At 42.4% G+C, this 16,227-nt stretch overlaps 3 protein-coding genes and 2 long non-coding RNA genes across 10 annotated transcripts in view; 3 read left to right on the forward strand and 2 right to left on the reverse strand.

Annotated features, from left to right (window-relative positions):
- The window catches only part of LOC138191055 (uncharacterized), a 2,884-nt gene extending 619 nt beyond the window's left edge, over positions 1-2,265 (forward strand). Inside the window, exon 2 of the long non-coding RNA XR_011177298.1 lies at positions 106-2,265. This is a non-coding gene — a long non-coding RNA (uncharacterized lncRNA). The remainder of the gene's footprint in view (positions 1-105) is intronic.
- LOC124222431 (zinc finger protein GLIS3) overlaps positions 1-4,422 on the reverse strand; it is an 18,221-nt gene extending 13,799 nt beyond the window's left edge. For 2 of the 4 annotated variants that reach the window (XM_046633387.2, XM_046633415.2), the window contains exons 1-2: positions 3,782-4,422; positions 3,485-3,690 (exon numbers count right to left, since the gene is read on the reverse strand). In XM_046633387.2, the coding sequence (XP_046489343.1) occupies positions 3,485-3,533 (49 nt within the window). In that variant the 5' untranslated portion in view covers positions 3,534-3,690; positions 3,782-4,422. Of the gene's footprint in view, positions 1-1,511; positions 3,453-3,484; positions 3,691-3,767 lie in introns of those variants that run through there. The other 2 variants (XM_046633397.2, XM_046633406.2) reach the window with 2 other exon arrangements.
- On the forward strand, positions 4,197-11,458 carry ABCD (ATP binding cassette subfamily D). Its single transcript, XM_046633373.2, has 8 exons — positions 4,197-5,551; positions 5,896-6,134; positions 6,221-6,589; positions 7,299-7,393; positions 7,477-7,672; positions 7,877-7,974; positions 8,277-8,951; positions 10,022-11,458. The coding sequence occupies exons 1-8, from the start codon at positions 4,935-4,937 to the stop codon at positions 10,064-10,066; spliced, it is 2,334 nt and encodes a 777-aa protein (XP_046489329.1). The 5' UTR covers positions 4,197-4,934; the 3' UTR covers positions 10,067-11,458.
- Positions 10,463-13,918, reverse strand: LOC138191054 (uncharacterized). The gene is made up of 2 exons (XR_011177297.1): positions 13,532-13,918; positions 10,463-13,367 (listed from the first exon to the last, which is right to left on the reverse strand). It is a non-coding gene; the product is annotated as an uncharacterized lncRNA (long non-coding RNA).
- On the forward strand, positions 13,304-16,004 carry LOC124222475 (uncharacterized). Of its 3 annotated transcripts, none has more exons than XM_046633492.2 (3): positions 13,304-13,442; positions 14,267-14,374; positions 15,273-16,002. In XM_046633492.2, exons 1-3 carry the CDS (start codon positions 13,380-13,382, stop codon positions 15,474-15,476), a joined length of 375 nt encoding a protein of 124 aa, XP_046489448.1. In that variant the 5' UTR covers positions 13,304-13,379; the 3' UTR covers positions 15,477-16,002. The 3 variants fall into 3 exon arrangements, with proteins under 3 accessions (XP_046489448.1, XP_046489441.1, XP_046489457.1); XM_046633485.2 differs by lacking the exon at positions 13,304-13,442 and adding an exon at positions 13,464-13,679 and having other exon boundaries at positions 15,273-16,004; XM_046633501.2 differs by lacking the exon at positions 13,304-13,442 and adding an exon at positions 13,880-14,016 and having other exon boundaries at positions 15,273-16,000.
- Positions 16,005-16,227: the final 223 nt, after the last annotated feature.

Raw genomic sequence — 16,227 nt, forward strand, 5'->3', positions numbered from 1 at the left:
ATCGTATCATTTATTTACGATCTTACCGTAGTGATCTACCCGAGTCAAAAATATTCCATCGAGTTTTGACGAAACTTTAAACATACATACTTAATGCACTTTTAGAAAAGTCGTTCCATTTGTCGGATCAATGTGTGTCGCGGTCAGTCATCACGGGCTCTCGATGAGGAACGATTGGTTTCATAATAGCTTACGAGCTGATAAGCAAGTATTTTTTACCGTCAAAATATCGTTATTTTAACAAATACAACGATTTACGGAAAAATAAACCCACAATGTATCATGTTGTGCATCGTTTCAGGTTATCACAGATTTATAGTGCAGAAATCCAGTATTTTGTACCGAGTGAAGATAATTTTAAGATCGACGATGATAGCAGTAGTAATAATAATGATGGTTTGGCTGTGCGTGTTATTTCTTTAGTCGTCACGTTAAACGAAGAATAATACTTTCGCTAAAATGTCTATAGTCTTTCATCTTGCCAAAGTGCAAATACTGATTCATCGGGGTATTATCAACAGTCCGGAATTTACATAAAACAATATAAAAATATTGCTAACACTTCATCATATTACAAGGCTGCCAGCATATATATTTTACATATATATATTTTTGGAGGAACGCGTATTGTTTGTCATTGAATTCGATAGTAATAATACACGGGGTATTCAATGTCAAGTGATCGCGCACGGCTAGATTCGAACTGTCACAGATTATTGTTTAGATTAGCAAACGATCGATTTTGTTTTTTATACAGAGCTGCAATTCAAAATTTATTTTTCCATGAGATTTGAAGATAAAATCGGAACACTCTTTTTTTACATGCGCGAAAATTATGTTAGTCTCCTCATGGATAGTAAATTTTGCAAAAATAACGAACCCGAAACATAATCAAGTATTCATTTCATTTACGTATAATCGGTTCAAAACAGAGACATAGGTATTGACGAAAATTTTTGAAGTGGCAAAGTCGACCAATCGTAAAAAGAAAATTAAAAACAAAATAATTAAGGTCAATCATTCGATGATCAAGTTGGTTCTAAACTATCCTGTTTCCGGCATAATTTCCATAATAAATGGTTGTATAATATTTTTTTTTTTTTTCACTGCAAAATTCCAGGAATGAATCACCACCTCGATCATCGTCTCGAAATAATTTGGCGCATATATAATTTTACGGAAGTAGAAATAAGCAATTTATTATACCGGGCAACTTATAGTCTCGACAACAAGTTTATTTTCCGTTCAATTCTTGGTCTTTATAGTCAATTATATTGCGCCTACGTTGCGTCATGTGTTGTATTTAGAGAAAAAATTTACGGTACATAAAAAAGAGCACTCAAATCGCCCGATTAATACCTTAGAGCTATAGAAATTAGCAGGGGAATTTACGAACCTGTCGCACGATAATACTCCGATCACGTTTCAAACTCTTACTGTTCATTGGCTGACTTGGGCCTATTGTATATACATACTGGAATAGCGTATCTTCGTTGGTTCATTACACTTACCGTGTCGGCGACTTTGCTGCGTACGACAAAGCTCTGACATATGCGATCGGCCTTGTATGGACCAGCGATTGATATCGTTGCTACAAATCGTGGCTACTAGCTGATAAGGCTACGAATAATTTGCAACGAAGCCATCTTGCGTAACGATTTCACAACGCGAGTCAAAGTCGATTGAGAACAATATTGAATTACGAAAGTTCCAGAACTTTTACAACGTATAAACATAATTATATGTATGATTTCTGGTGTGGTAAAGGAATATGAAAGCAATTGGGAGAGATTCCTGAAATAAATTGCAAAAAGCAGAATGCACGCAACAGCCTGTTTGTCATCACAGCATCAAGCTTTCGCAAGTTATAAGGAGCAGTAGCTTCGGCAGGTAGTTTAAGAAATTCAACTTTAATTCACGGCATAATAATAGGTGGTTAGACAAGCGTTGTGGATCGGGCTGTTCATCATTCGCGTGATTTTTTTTGTAATTTTGACTTTCGCACGATCATTTACCTGTAATATTTCGAGAGAGCTAATCGCTCGACTGCGAGGAGTCTTCTACCGGCCAATGAACATACCTGTACTTTCTCCGTTTACGTGAATAAAAAAGACAAAGTAATATCGAGAGCTGAAACCGGCGTTCACAACGAGAGATTTCTTTCCGAGGGTCCACTTTCTTACCGAAAACTTTCATATAAGTCATAATATTCAATCATCGGTACAATATTGTATGCGCACATTGATCAGCTAGGCCCGTCATTAACCGAATCACAAAAAAAGGAACCTTGCCACCTTCGAATGCACCGTTTGCTGTGCTACATGTACGATAGGCATGCACATACATTAAACATATTTTACTCTAGACTAAACCCACTGGATCGCACGAGCTAGGCTCTTTTTATAACTTAACGTTAGCAAGGCTCTGCTACGATTTTGCCTGGCTGTAAGCCTTGACAGAATAAATATGGTCACACGGTAGAGACGTATACATTATGAAGTTTTGGGTAATCAGCGAGAACGTCATATATCCACTTCTTCAAACCTAAATTACGATAACGCTGATTTAAAAGTTCAGAAGGGGCTCTCATGTTGATTCGTTGGAGTAATAATAAGCCTTATCAAGTACAGCGTTTCCCCTTGTAAAAGAAAAAGTTAGGATGAAATTTAATCTGTCCTGCATAACGACTGGGCTGGTATAAATATAGAACACTAGGTTTCTAGGTTCGGTATACGCAAACATATTACGTACAGCTCCGTTCACCAGCTTTATTCTGACCGTCAGATATATTTCCATGATGTAGATTTGGATATCTTGAAACATGAATTTGAAGTTTTGCGTACTCGCGCTCAGTCTTATTTTCCGAACGTGCGCTTCGGCATATCCATAAATGAATAAATTCCTCGTTTCTGGTTCTCATATCGTCAGGACCGGCGATGTAACCGTAGTTATTGAGGAATACTTTATAGCTTAGAAATCGGAAATACTTAAAATACTGTGAATGTAACACAATATTCGAAAATAACCATTAGTACTAATAATAAAAAAGACTGGCAAATTTTTTTTACCCTCTACACGAGTCTGATTATTGAAGTGAAAACTGGCACTGTATACCACAGAAAATTTTACTTCGCTGGTCCTGCATATCGTGAAACAGGTAAAGGTCTCCGCAGTGCAGTTTGTATGATTTTTCAACTTTTTGCCCTACAATTCTATAGTCAGGGGTGATACTGAAGGAATGTTCGTTCCAGTCTTTTTCCCAAATTTAACATGGTCGCTTCGAAGATATTTGGGAAGGTTGTCAGCTGATTGTGAGTTAAGTGTACGCTGCTCTTAACGTACTGTTGTACATACAAGTCTTGATGACTTGATTTTGACGAATATGACTTATACATACACGATTCTTGCGATTTCGCACGGACATCCGTTGCTACGGGTGAGAATATAGGCACAGACACACATATAATGTATTTTGAATACGTACTCGACGCCTTCTTCCTGAGCCCAGTGATGGGAAACGAGCCGACGAGCATAAGCGTGGTTACAGCGTGAGGTTGCTTGCGGGTTATATATAGATGTAATTGTGAATCACAATGAAATTCGTCTGGACCACAGAATGACAGAGCTAGGCACCGCGTACCGTGACGTTATCCAAATTACAAATACACGAGTATGTTTGCCAGTGTGCAGCTGCGGAAGGAATAAGATATATATATATATAAAATAAAAAACAACCAAGACAAAAAAAAAAAAAGACGACGATGTACATTGAGATCCGTACAGACTGGAGTACCGTGAGAGATAGTCGGGCGCCTCTCTCTTCGTCCCTCTCTCTCTCGTTCCAGGTATCTCTTGACTTACGAGATAAACGAAGCGCGAGGTTTCACTGTGCGTGCTGCGAACTCTCATCACAATTACCTGATGCCATGGCAAATTCACTGTTGAAACTTCCGCGGCGATGATATTCGTATTGGCGATTGTAGTTAGATTACAGCGTGCCATCGCACGTATCGTCGATTCCCGAACGAAGAGCCCAGTCGATATCGAAGGACACATATGTTCGACCAGGCGTCTATAGGCCCGACGAAGCGATGGCTCGATGCGTTGCTGAGCGAGCTACGGTTATATACCTAGTAGTCGAGTTGTTCCGACCAACAGCAGATATCATTCACACATAGGAACACGCGGACCGCGACGAGCTCTCATCTCGCGTCTCCGTCAGCAGCACCGGGTCCGAATGATAATTGGTGAGAGACAGAGCTAGGCCACTTGTTGCGAGCGTCCGTCCTCCATCCTCCAACGCGGTTGGCTAAATGTTCTTGGTTGTGGTCGTGAGTAACCATCCGCCAGCAGGAGAGGCCGTGTATAACCGAGTCCATGAGCGAGTTGAGCGGGAATAACGTCAGTGCCCAGTGGGGCAGTTCAGCGTGAGCTGTCGTCGAAAGAACTCGAAAGGACAGAACGGCTCCGCTCCGATCGCGGTACCACCTCGAATAATACCAGACATCAGACATCAGACGTCAGACGTCAAACTGTCAAGTTCACCAGCATCACGTGCGTACCCCGGCGCAGATTGGCCAGTGAAATAATTCCAAGCGAGGAGCAGCTGATCGACTCTTTGTTGCCATTTAAGACCGTGGGTGTCTGCGTAGAAGTGGGACTCGGAAACTTTCATGGCAGCGGTGATTCGCGTCCTCGTATCAGCGCACTCGACACTGTACCATGTGGTGTAGTGGTCTAGAGCCGTAAAGAGTGCGTCGATGTCCTGACGACGAGGAGGCGATTGCAAAACTTTCCAGTTTCGCAGGGGCGAACGATACAATATATAATATAACGTGTACACCGAGGCTGGGAACTGACACGTTCTTACGGCGAATGCGCGACGCAAAGTGAAACCTTGATGAGTACAATTGAGTGACGGATAATCGGTCATCATGTCGTCCGTATTTTCTAAATTGATCGACAAGACTTCGGAACGATATGGCATACGACAGGAGAGGCTGACCCAAGGGGTCGTGGGCCTCGTGACGACCCTTTATCTCCTGAAACTCGGATATCCTTACTTGAACCAGGTAGCGGCGCAGGCGAAAAAGAAGGCGACCAGCCTCTGCAGGGATATTTCGGACCATCGACACACCGCCAGTAATAATAACAATAACAACGTAAAGGATGACGGTAAGGCGAGTAACAATGGTGCAGCATCGGCCGGTGACGAGGCGAGCTCGTCATTACCTGCGGGTAACAAAGGCATTGGAACTGGTTTGGACCGTGAATTTTTGGCACGGTTATTGACACTGCTGAAAATTATGATACCGGGCTGGCGGACCAAGGAGGCAGCATTGCTGACGAGCGTTACGCTGGCTCTTTTGGCGAGGACGTTTCTTTCGGTTTACGTTGCTACCCTGGAAGGAAGCATAGTAAAGCGCATCGTGCTTCGGGACGGTTGGGGTTTCTTTTCGATGCTGATACGGTGGTTCGGCATTGCTCTACCTGCGACCTTCGTCAACTCGGCCATCCGCTACTTCGAGGGGCGTCTGGCCCTGAGCTTCAGGTAAACACCTTGAATGGAGGTTGCTTTTCTAACGATAAAAAGTGGTCGGCCAACGATAATATCGGAATGCTCTTTGAACTTTGGAACTTGATCGCGGACGCGAGGATAATGAGATCGTTTTCACATTCGCTCGTGATAAAGCGAGCACAAAGCGGACGAGCTATCGCCCTATCTCTGTAACTATGACTGATCATCGTTTATCGTACTAGCTAATATCGAACGCCGTTTATCAACCGTACCGTAACAGTTGTAATTTCTGCGAAGATAGCGTGGGCGGTTCGCGCGTAATCTATACGCGAGTCTCTCTAATCTCCGACCAACCTTACACGTTCCTTCTTCTACAGGGGACGGCTAGTCAAACATGCGTACAATATGTACCTCAGTCAGCAGACCTACTACAGAGTCTCGGCCCTGGACTCGCGGCTTGGCGGAGCCGAGCAACGGCTGACCGACGACTTGTCCGAGTTGGCCAGCTCCGTAGCTCACCTCTATACTAGTCTTACGAAACCTTTGCTCGACTGTGCACTTGTGGGCATCGCATTGGCCTCCTTCTCGGCTCGTATGGGTTCCAGAACAATTCCAGGTACTCGGTTTCTTTCCTCCTCCCTTTCCTTTTCCGCTTCCGGCGCATTCGTTTCAGGTACTGACACGGACTTTCCTTATCCACAGGTCCGCTGTTGGCAACGGCAGTGATAGGCCTGACTGGTCAGGTTCTGCGGCTGGCATCGCCAAAGTTTGGTCAATTGGTCGCCGAGGAGGCGTCGCGACGCGGGCGTCTGCGACAGGCACACGCGAGGGTCAGCGCTCACGCCGAAGAGATCGCTTTCTACGGTGGCCAGGATGCCGAACTTCGGCATCTCAACTCCGCCTACGACTCTCTGGTCGTTCATGTTAGACGAGTGCTTAAGTTGAAACTGTGGTACGTTATGCTGGAGCAGTTCCTCATGAAGTACGTCTGGTCGGGAACGGGGCTCTTTGTCATCGCCTTGCCAGTCTTATTCCCCGTGACATCCGCCTCACGGGCATCGAATGACGACAGTGAGTTACATTTTTTCATTTCAATCGCCTCGGACATTCGATGTCAAGAGTTTTCTTCGTTAACAGATTTTCTTCATCGCGACAAGTTGCTTAGTTCCGGTTCCATACGTGCGGTTACGCTTATAAAAGTCACGCGTTCCACAAGTCGTTTGTTATACAGATATTACCGCAGCTTACTAGCGTCAGCGTTTTTCTCTTAACGCGCGGGTCGTAAAGAACCACCGTATTATTCGCAGTCTTACGTCACGAACTTAATTGACATCTTCGTTAGTTCTTGACATGGCGATGTAACGTACCGACGTACAAGCGGTATCGAAAATTAATTGAACGCAGTTTCGCACACGTGTATACGGAAACCGGAGCAGTAATTAAAGTAAGACCGTGAACGAGCGAGTCAAAATGTAATCTAGCGAAGCAGGCAACACCGAGGTCCGTATGTGTAATTTATTCTGTCGTTGAAAGCGACAAATCTTTTACCTGACATTTCACTGATGTAAAGATAACTGCGCGTCCCGGTCTCGTCCATTTTCCGACCAACATAGTAAGGAAGTGAAACGACAAACGTAAACCACCATTCACGTATGACGCAAATTAAGAATAAAAGCCGCTCCTCATTTATTCTGAGTTAATTTTTTACACCGCTCGTGACGAACGCGTTTCACAATTAAACGTTGAAAGGCACAAGTAACAGTTGAGAAATACTTCGCAGCTGGCGTGAGTGAGAGGACGCAGTACCTGACTACCTCAAAGTATCTTCTAAGCTCGGGTGCCGATGCTGTAGAGAGGCTCATGTCGTCCTATAAGGTTGTATTGCACACCTCGATCCACTCTAAAATTCCCACGATTAAACATAGGTCGGTCGATTGGAACAAGTTATTAAATTTCAGGAAGCCGTGGCCTTGGCTGGTTACACGGCTCGAGTTGGCGAGATGTTGGACGTCTTCAAGGACACGGCACTTTGTAAATATCAAAAGGGAATAGTCGTCGGACAGCACAGGCCGATTACCGGAAACGACGGTATAGAAGTAACGCGACCAAGCGAAAACATTCTGCACTTTGAGGACGGAGTACCGCAAATAAGAGGTGAGCCTGGCTGGAGAACGAAAATTGTGAGAGCATGATTGGTGGTTGCGCCGTTGGCAACACAATCGTTGCAACCTTTCGTGGTCGTAATTGTTGTACAACCAGATAATTAACGCAAAGAACAACGCCACGGTATTTCCATGTAACTACGTCTCTTATTGCGGCAAACCTGATGCTTAACGACATCCTCGACTTGGTTCATAGGTATTGTTCGCGAAAGCACAGACGGAAGTATCGGACTGACGAATGTCCCCATCGTCACGCCCAACTGCGAAGTCATTGTGCCAAGTCTGACATTGCGGGTGAGTTCCACGTGACGTGAAACGTATATACGACCCGTACACCAACTTACAAATTGTATCCCTAATAATAGAGCCAGCATCTTCGAGTCGGCCTGGCATTGGCCGCCAAGAAACTCGTCGAGCCTCAGATTAGCCTGGCTGCTGACTCGAGACTGACAATTATTCAAATATAAAAGTCAAGATCAGAGGCAAGCAATACATGATCTGCACGTGTCAACCGTATCCATGTTTTATTAGTTTGATTCTTTTCCCCTCTTCACTTCCCCGTTGTCTTTTATTTTGCATATTTTTCACCTACGCAGATTCAGCCAGGCGATCACCTACTGATAACAGGACCAAACGGGTGCGGCAAGAGTTCGCTGTTCAGGATCGTTTCCGGTCTTTGGCCCGTTTACGGTGGGGAATTGACCCGCCCCAAGGAGACCGGAGAGTTCACTTATGCTGGTGTGAGACCGACGCTTTTCTACATCCCTCAGCGGCCCTACATGACCGTCGGGACCCTGAGGGACCAGATAATATACCCCTCCGATTCAACGAAGGGCAAATACACCGACGAAGAGCTTCTCCACCTCCTGGATCTCGTCGATCTGCGAAGTCTCGCCGAGCGAGAGGCCGAAGGGCTCAGTTCTCGGAACGATTGGGACTCGACGCTCTCCGGCGGAGAGAAACAGCGGCTGGCAATGGCCAGATTGTTCTTCCACGCACCGAGGTACGCCCTCCTGGACGAATGCACTAGCGCCGTTAGTCTCGAGGCTGAGGGCACCATCTACGAGGCGGCAAAACGTATGGGGATCACCTTGCTGACGGTCACTCACCGAGTCGCCTCCCTGTCCAAATTCCACAAGCTTATACTCCGCTTCGACGGCGAGGGTGGCTGGGATCTTGGACCTTTGAACCAGAGCGACGTTCAGGTCAAGGTAGCGAATCACGAGCAAGACATGGACAAGGAAGAACCTCACCACCATCACAGACTGCAGGTTATTCACAAGAATTAATTTAATCGCGATTTGATTGGTGATGAAAAAAAAAAGAGAGGATAGAAATCGATTCGTTGCTAATAGATGCTAAGGGGAAGTTGACCTAAAACTCATTCACTTTCGTTGAAACTTGTGAAACTGCTTTTACTCTGTACTATTGATAGTGAAAATGCTTGTCGGATTATGCGGCACCAATCATTCCTTAAACAAGTAACGTAGCTCCCGGTGCCGCGGTGTTTGTAATTATGACGAAAACCACACTCGAAATATTAGACTCAAGCGGGAAAAGGAAGAGGTATTTTTAATGGACAGATAAGCAAGTTACTACGATTACCAGTGATTTATAGTATAACAAAAGTTGAATATTATCCAGCAATGTGCCATTTTTAGTTTTTGTTGTTAAACAGAAAGACGCGTAAATCTATTAATTTAAAATGAGTTAAAGTGAACAGAATATAAAATGCGATTTAGTGTGAATTAGTAAATTTTACGTACATATTTACATGCCATTTCCAACATTGCCATGGCTACACAAAAATTTATTATTATGTATTCTATATTATATTCTATTTTTTTTTCGCGGAATCGGGATGAACAATTAGGAACAATGATCATTTGCAGACGTATTGAGCCCTACTTTTCGTTGACGCGGTGATATTCGGGAGACACTTTCCATATTCAACTTTCGTCGGTGTTTTATCCGGAATTATGCAGGCAAACAGTTTTTTCTATCCTTGCATATGCAAAGCTAGCGGCAGTTTAAACTTTTTTCGGTGTGCTAGATGTTTAGAGGCAGTTGCACATAATACGCTTACACTAGTCCTCATTATTTCACAGCCACATATCGGCATGACCCCTTGGGCGAAATTATACCAAAAACTAGATTCAATTCGTCGAAAAAATATCAGTTCTGTTTTGGAATGCTTAGGTGATTTTAGAGTATCTTTAGATACTATCAGTACCTTGTTGTCTTTTCGCGCACTAATATATGTGGTAAAAATTCGTTTGTGACAAAATGATATCACGTCACGTCTATAACCAAATTGTATACTCATCTGTTTCTTTTGTAGGAACTACGTGACATGCTTGCCAAGGACCCAGTGGGCATCAGCTAGAACTGCATTTGGTTCAAAACAGATACTTACACAGAAAACAAAACAACTAGCAGCTGTACGAAGAAACCACTAATTTTCTTTTAACCGGAATACAGTGAGAATGCGCCATGAACACTGAAAAACTAAACCGAACCGTGCGAACGGTCGAAACCAGTCAAACGAGAGCTACATTGCTCTTGTGCCCCAAATCAGTGCTTTTGTTTCATTGGGTTGTTTTTGTTTCTTTCGTCAGATCCATTTTCTTTTTCTGATAAAAAGTAGAAAAAGATATTTGTGCTGAACATGGTTGGAATAAGCAAAAGTGTGACTCACTGTGACGTGGTGCTGAGTATTATAAGATTATATTCGTCATTATTCTTCCACATTGCGGAGTATATTTTTTTTTTCCCTTACAAGTGATGGATATGACTGCATACCGGTTTCAAAGAAACCGGAAAATACCTACTGTCGAGTTTTCATCACTAAGCAACCCGTAGCGATCGAACTTGGGCTTCAATGAATTGAATGAATCAGGGTATGATTTTCCTCTATTTTCGATTAATTGTAAGTAGATAATTTTGCACTATATAATATTCTCATACGTGATGAATGATTTAGAAACTCGGCGCGACTTCTATTATTCGATGCTAGTAGCTGCGAAGTTTACACTAAAAAGTAATTCGCGCGTCCAGGTTTTAATGTTACCATACTTTGGATCGCGGTTAATCCGCGTGTTATACTTATTCAAGGTGTGTAAAAAGCGGCAAGGAAGACGTTAATAATCACGGTTCAGCTTTACATATATACTACGATAAGTGTAATTTTAATATCCAAATATATTAATCGTGACAGAGAGGGGGGGAGGGGGGCGAGCTCCGCCGTACAACCAGGTATGACTTCTTGTCTTTCGGTAAATTTTTTGGAGTACTATATATATATATATATATATATATAGTACTCCAAAAAATTATAGGTGTTGACAATCATAAATTGCAGATTGTAGGATCAAGACAACGGTGTGGATCATACAGCATCAAACCACGTATACGGAATGCACACATGCTTGTGACCAATTTGCGTTACAGAGATAGCCAGTGCCTCGTGGCATCTGTGAGTGTAATTAGGAATAATTTTATACCCGAGCGATGAGTATGAGATAGCAACGCAGAAAGTCCTTGTTATATACCTGAATGTGGTGGGGTAAAAAAAATTGAGGATTGTAAATACACGTAGATTTGATCATCGGAATGATACCACTGTAATTACTTTATAAACTTTTTCTTCTACTAATTTATGATTAAATCTTCTCGCGTGTGAACTACAAACATGTGATATACCTAGTTTTGTACAATAATCACAAACTTCAACAAATATACTTAGTTTATAAATTAAATAAAACTATTTTTAAATATAGTTTGTACACACTGCTTTATTTACGAGACACATTTTCAATATGAGGAATAAAGATGAATCCATATTGCTATTTATATACGCGATCACAATTGTCAACATTATGTCCTCAACTTTCTTAATAAATTCAGCCAGCTGGGAGGAATATTTTAATTGGAGTTGGAGTTCAAAAATGACTAGTTACAAATCGAATGATTAGTATTTGTACTTGATCTCGAACGGTTTGACAAACTCTGCAGAAGCCGTGAATTACATTCGATAATGAGGAATTGAGAAACTGCTACACCCATACTTACGTTATTATTGAGAATCTATGCTTATTCGATAAAAACTAGGAAGGAGCGATGGTTAAGTAAGTAAGATATAAACTTGCTCAAATAACTTATCCCTTGATAGCAAAGTAGACCGTAGACAGAACTTAACGTGAAAGTATTTTGGCGTATAATTAAACATTGTCTACAGTGGAAGTAGCTTTCCATCTTCCAATGAAAATCTTGAATTTAGGGTTCAGCGTATAATGTTGTTTGTAAATTTTTGTGCGATATCAGTCTCCATGAAACTTCAATAATTTGATAACATTATATCTCAACCTGACTTGAGCACGGAGAAAAGTGCATCGCGTCAATGACTTTTAGAACTTGTCGGTATAATTGGGATGCAAGAAATATTCAGTAGATTACGGTAATAATTATTAATTATATTTAGTCACGCCATGTAGTAGTAATGCAGAATTTACTACACCCCTTTGATTTTCGGTTCACGAATCAAAATACACTGACCAACCGTTAAAGATTCGAGATTGCTTTTGAGGTATTTTTACAGGTCGAAGAGATAGATTCAATTTATATCGAAATAGAATGTTTATTAAATTATCAGCGTAATGAAGATGTAGTCACACCGGTGAAAGGCAGTTAAGTCAATTCAGTATGCGTACGTGTGAGTACGTGTAAGATTGTCCGTAAATATTTCAATTAGGTACACTGACTCATAGCAACGATTTACTCAATCCTGACTGCTATCCAATCTCCATTACAGCCACATAACCGCACAGGCATGATGGTAATATAGTTACAGTCTTCTCATCACTGCGGTCGAGTCAATAAACAACAAGGAACGAAGTTAATGTATTGACTTGATGAGTTTTAACAAAATATCATAACTTGCGGCCAATCACGGATTCACCACATTCAAAAATATGCAACGGTACGCTAACGCGGCTATAACGATGTGAACCATGCATCCATCAAATTTCAAAGTATGCGCGTCTCGACTATCGATCACGTGGCAAGATCGTGCCGTGGTCGACATTCTCATATAGATACGTAAAAATGTGTAATTCTGCATACGTGATTCATACCATTTGCCGGTTGGGACATAATAAAACTAAATTGCATGTACAACTTAGCGGCGCATGACGATGTATGTATATGCAGTATGCTGCGACGCATTCGCATCGAAAGAGTTGAAACGCATGTTCAATATACACTCGAAATGAAATAAGTTGACAAAAGTCGAGAAAAAAGCGCGCCTCCAAACAGCGAACAGTCCCATTGATCATAAATGAATTGTTCCTGGATCAACGACGGTTATTATATTGCGTCTAATTTTGAAGTCCGACTTGAGTCGTACGAACGTTGACGGATCGCGAAGACATCTGACTGTTTCCCGGACGATAGTTTCCGGAACCAAGAAGCTCTACCAAACTTTCACCGCGCTGTCCAAAGTAACGCTGATAGTCCGGTGCTTTGCGAAGACCCGCATCAGGATCGAACTCAATCCGCCACACAGCCTCTTGGTGCCAAGGAGCAGGCGCAGGTCCAAGCGCGAAGTTTCTCACCGTTGCGACTCCTTTCCTCCATAATTCGGTTACGTACGGGTTGCCCTCGGCCACTTTTGACGAGCCGATAAACACCTGAGTTCACCAATGGGATTAATCCTCGGCAAAACTTCACCAGGGTCAACAACAGCGGGGAAAATGAACTCTAAAGTAAGGCAGACTTGAACCGAGACCTCTTCCACTTTCGGGTAAATTCACGTCTTGGTACCGCAAAGCGTGGGAAAATGAGTAATGCTCACCGCGACGATCAAGATTCCCGCTTGGAGTTTCATCGCTGATGTACCGAAGCCCTCGGAGACGGTTGGCTGGGTGCTCGTCGAGTGTAAATCGAAGAGTGCGAAGAATGCGAGCGATCGGTCTTTATCGCTTTCATTCAGATCGGAAGAGGTAAGAATTTCGTAATTTGGTTCATTGTTGATCAATATTCAATTGGCGAACGTCAGGACGCGTGTCGTCAGTGTCGTAATCGGGCCGTTTGGGCCCAGCCGCACTTGAGAAGGGTGAGGCATCGATTTCAGCCGACCACTGCAGTACCCCAACACTGTTTTCCAACCTTTCTCTTTCGCTGGTGGGCTAACATCGTCGGCATTACCGAAGACGGTATGTTTTAGTCGTTTGATATTCCTCGGACAACTCGGAGTGCTTTCGTAACAGCCGACACGGTGCTTTCTAGTTTCGTTGATACGTGCAGCCGATCGACGATATGGGCGTGAAATTGTTCCTGGTAAGACAATGATAATACCTCGACCGCACTGTTGAACCGTAATTTCGCACCCGACGGAGGCCGCGAACTCCTTTCTTCCGGTCGTTCCACTCATGGAAGGCGAAGGTCCCTCGCCTTTCGTGCGAAGGTCTCTCTGGCCCAGCAATGGCCCCTCACCGCAGGCCTCGACTCTTAGAGTTCGCGATTAGATCGTTTTATTCGTTCAATTCGCCTATGCAGCGTAACATGAAAGGATGCTAATTGTTTACAGATGATGATGATGTTAGTCGGTGGATATTCGGTTCAAGGAGCTTCGGTTCTGGGTATTATTCACGACCTCCTGCAAGATAATGTCGCTGGAAGACCAGTTATCCACGAGGTAAGCCATTATCATGTTACACCGATCAACTTTCTCATGAACTTTCAGAGGGGTGAAGGATCCACTTACTGTGTGTAAATTGAACCCTTTCCAACGTAACGACGTTTCTGTTCTCAGCGGAACGTTCAACGAATTGTTGGTCGTTGAAAATGACGAACGATCAAATATTGATGAGAAAATTCCGAAGAGTCTGCACGTTCGGAATACCCAAAGTGTGGCTTATCGTTATTTTAAACGCATGACGTAGCGAGAATTACTTGGTTCATCGTACACTTGATACTGTTTCCGGGATCACAGATTATAATTATGTACGTCATAATTCATCTGGCGACGGCGAGTTGGTCAATAAAAATACTGCCCCATACAGTGCCGGTGAAAAAAATATAAATTTAAACTCTCGGAATTAGTTATTCAAGACCGTATTATAACCGTCTCCGTGTCACGACTTTCCGCCACTGATTGCATAACGCAGATACAGTGACACAAAAAACAAACAAGTTTTCCTTATATTATTTTAATTTTGTTCACGTTTTTACCTACTCTTAAACCGGTATAACCTAGACCAGAATCGCGGAGCTACTTCTATATAATTACACCACGGCGATAATTAAAGCCTGTTTTTATCACTGATTCTGAATGATGCATAGCGTAAAAAAAAAAAAAAAAATAACCCGAGTTGTGTGCTTTGCAATTGTGCCAATAAAATTCTAAGACAAAACGTTAACAGGCAATAAAAGTAATTTTCCCCCTGCTGCCCCAAGGCCATGGATCAACCTCAAAGCTATATTCACAGGAGAGAATTTCTCTTTACTTATGCGCCCGCAGCAGGTTACGCAGTGATTAGAATAAACATTGCAATATATGCCTCGTGTAATAATCCTCGTAATTATTCACGCAGAAAAGCGATTGGGACTTTGACCCGGATGTTGGAAAATTGAGGAGAGTCCAATTCGAGGCTATCAATGGACCGCAAGGCCGTGACCTGATCGACAGGCTGGGATACGGGATCGGTGCCCATGGAGTAACACCAAAAACCACCGTCGTTAAACAGCCCGCGGTGATTCTAGCCAATTGGGATGCGTCCACGCCTGGGAGCTACTAGACACGGCGCTGATTTCGGCGCTTGTTGCTAAATCCCGAGAGATGGACACTTTACGAAAGCTCTAGTAGTTGGTACTTGAGAGAAGCGCTAGCCAATTGTCAACGAGATGTAGGTTTACATACAATATATCTCAAGTTTCGATTTTAACTCACGTGTACCGGATGATGAACAATTTAAGCGTGGAACTGATGTGATATTTTTTATTTTTTTTAATTATAATTCTGTCTTTTTGGTGTTATGAAAACTGGATATTATTCAAGGTCAATGAATTTTATATTTGATCAGTCGTGCATTGGATAAAAAAAATCACTATATTGGATCGTAATTGAAATGACGATAATTTGTTCTTTTTTCTTGGAGATAAAATTGTCAGGAAACACCCGTTTATTCATGTGAGATAGATTAAATGGAAATAAAAAAAATTCTAGTTAATAATAAATAGAAACATTTTGGATTTATAATAAATTGGTATGCAGCGATTACATTTTTACCATATAAGTTTTGTATAAAATATGTATATCATTTACAGAGAATAAATTGATTTTAAAATAACGTGTGTAGTTACCTAATTAAATTTTTTAAATTAGTCTTAGTGTGATTCGTTACAGAACGGATCGTCGTTTAATTGCACGTAAATGGAGAAAACTAGTCTGTGGTGGATATCGGGTTTCGTGAAAGTTATAAATTTATGAAAATCACGTTGAACCATAATGTCTTAGTGGAAAAAAAACTATTTAATGAAAAAGCAAGC

This window comes from Neodiprion pinetum, chromosome 1 (genome assembly GCF_021155775.2).
Source record: "Neodiprion pinetum isolate iyNeoPine1 chromosome 1, iyNeoPine1.2, whole genome shotgun sequence".
Lineage (NCBI taxonomy): Eukaryota > Metazoa > Arthropoda > Insecta > Hymenoptera > Diprionidae > Neodiprion > Neodiprion pinetum.

Excerpts from the sequence above, each read along its gene's own strand:
- LOC124222475 (XM_046633485.2), top strand. The coding sequence starts at position 13,524 with ATGCTCACCGCGACGATCAAGATTCCCGCTTGGAGTTTCATCGCTGAT. Across the intron at positions 13,680-14,266 it reads TTTCATTCAGATCGGAAGAG|ATGATGATGATGTTAGTCGG; the intron begins GTAAGAATTTCG and ends AATTGTTTACAG. Across the intron at positions 14,375-15,272 it reads GAAGACCAGTTATCCACGAG|AAAAGCGATTGGGACTTTGA; the intron begins GTAAGCCATTAT and ends TTATTCACGCAG.
- ABCD (XM_046633373.2), top strand. The coding sequence starts at position 4,935 with ATGTCGTCCGTATTTTCTAAATTGATCGACAAGACTTCGGAACGATAT. Across the intron at positions 7,394-7,476 it reads GGCTCATGTCGTCCTATAAG|GAAGCCGTGGCCTTGGCTGG; the intron begins GTTGTATTGCAC and ends ATTAAATTTCAG. Across the intron at positions 7,975-8,276 it reads TGCCAAGTCTGACATTGCGG|ATTCAGCCAGGCGATCACCT; the intron begins GTGAGTTCCACG and ends TCACCTACGCAG.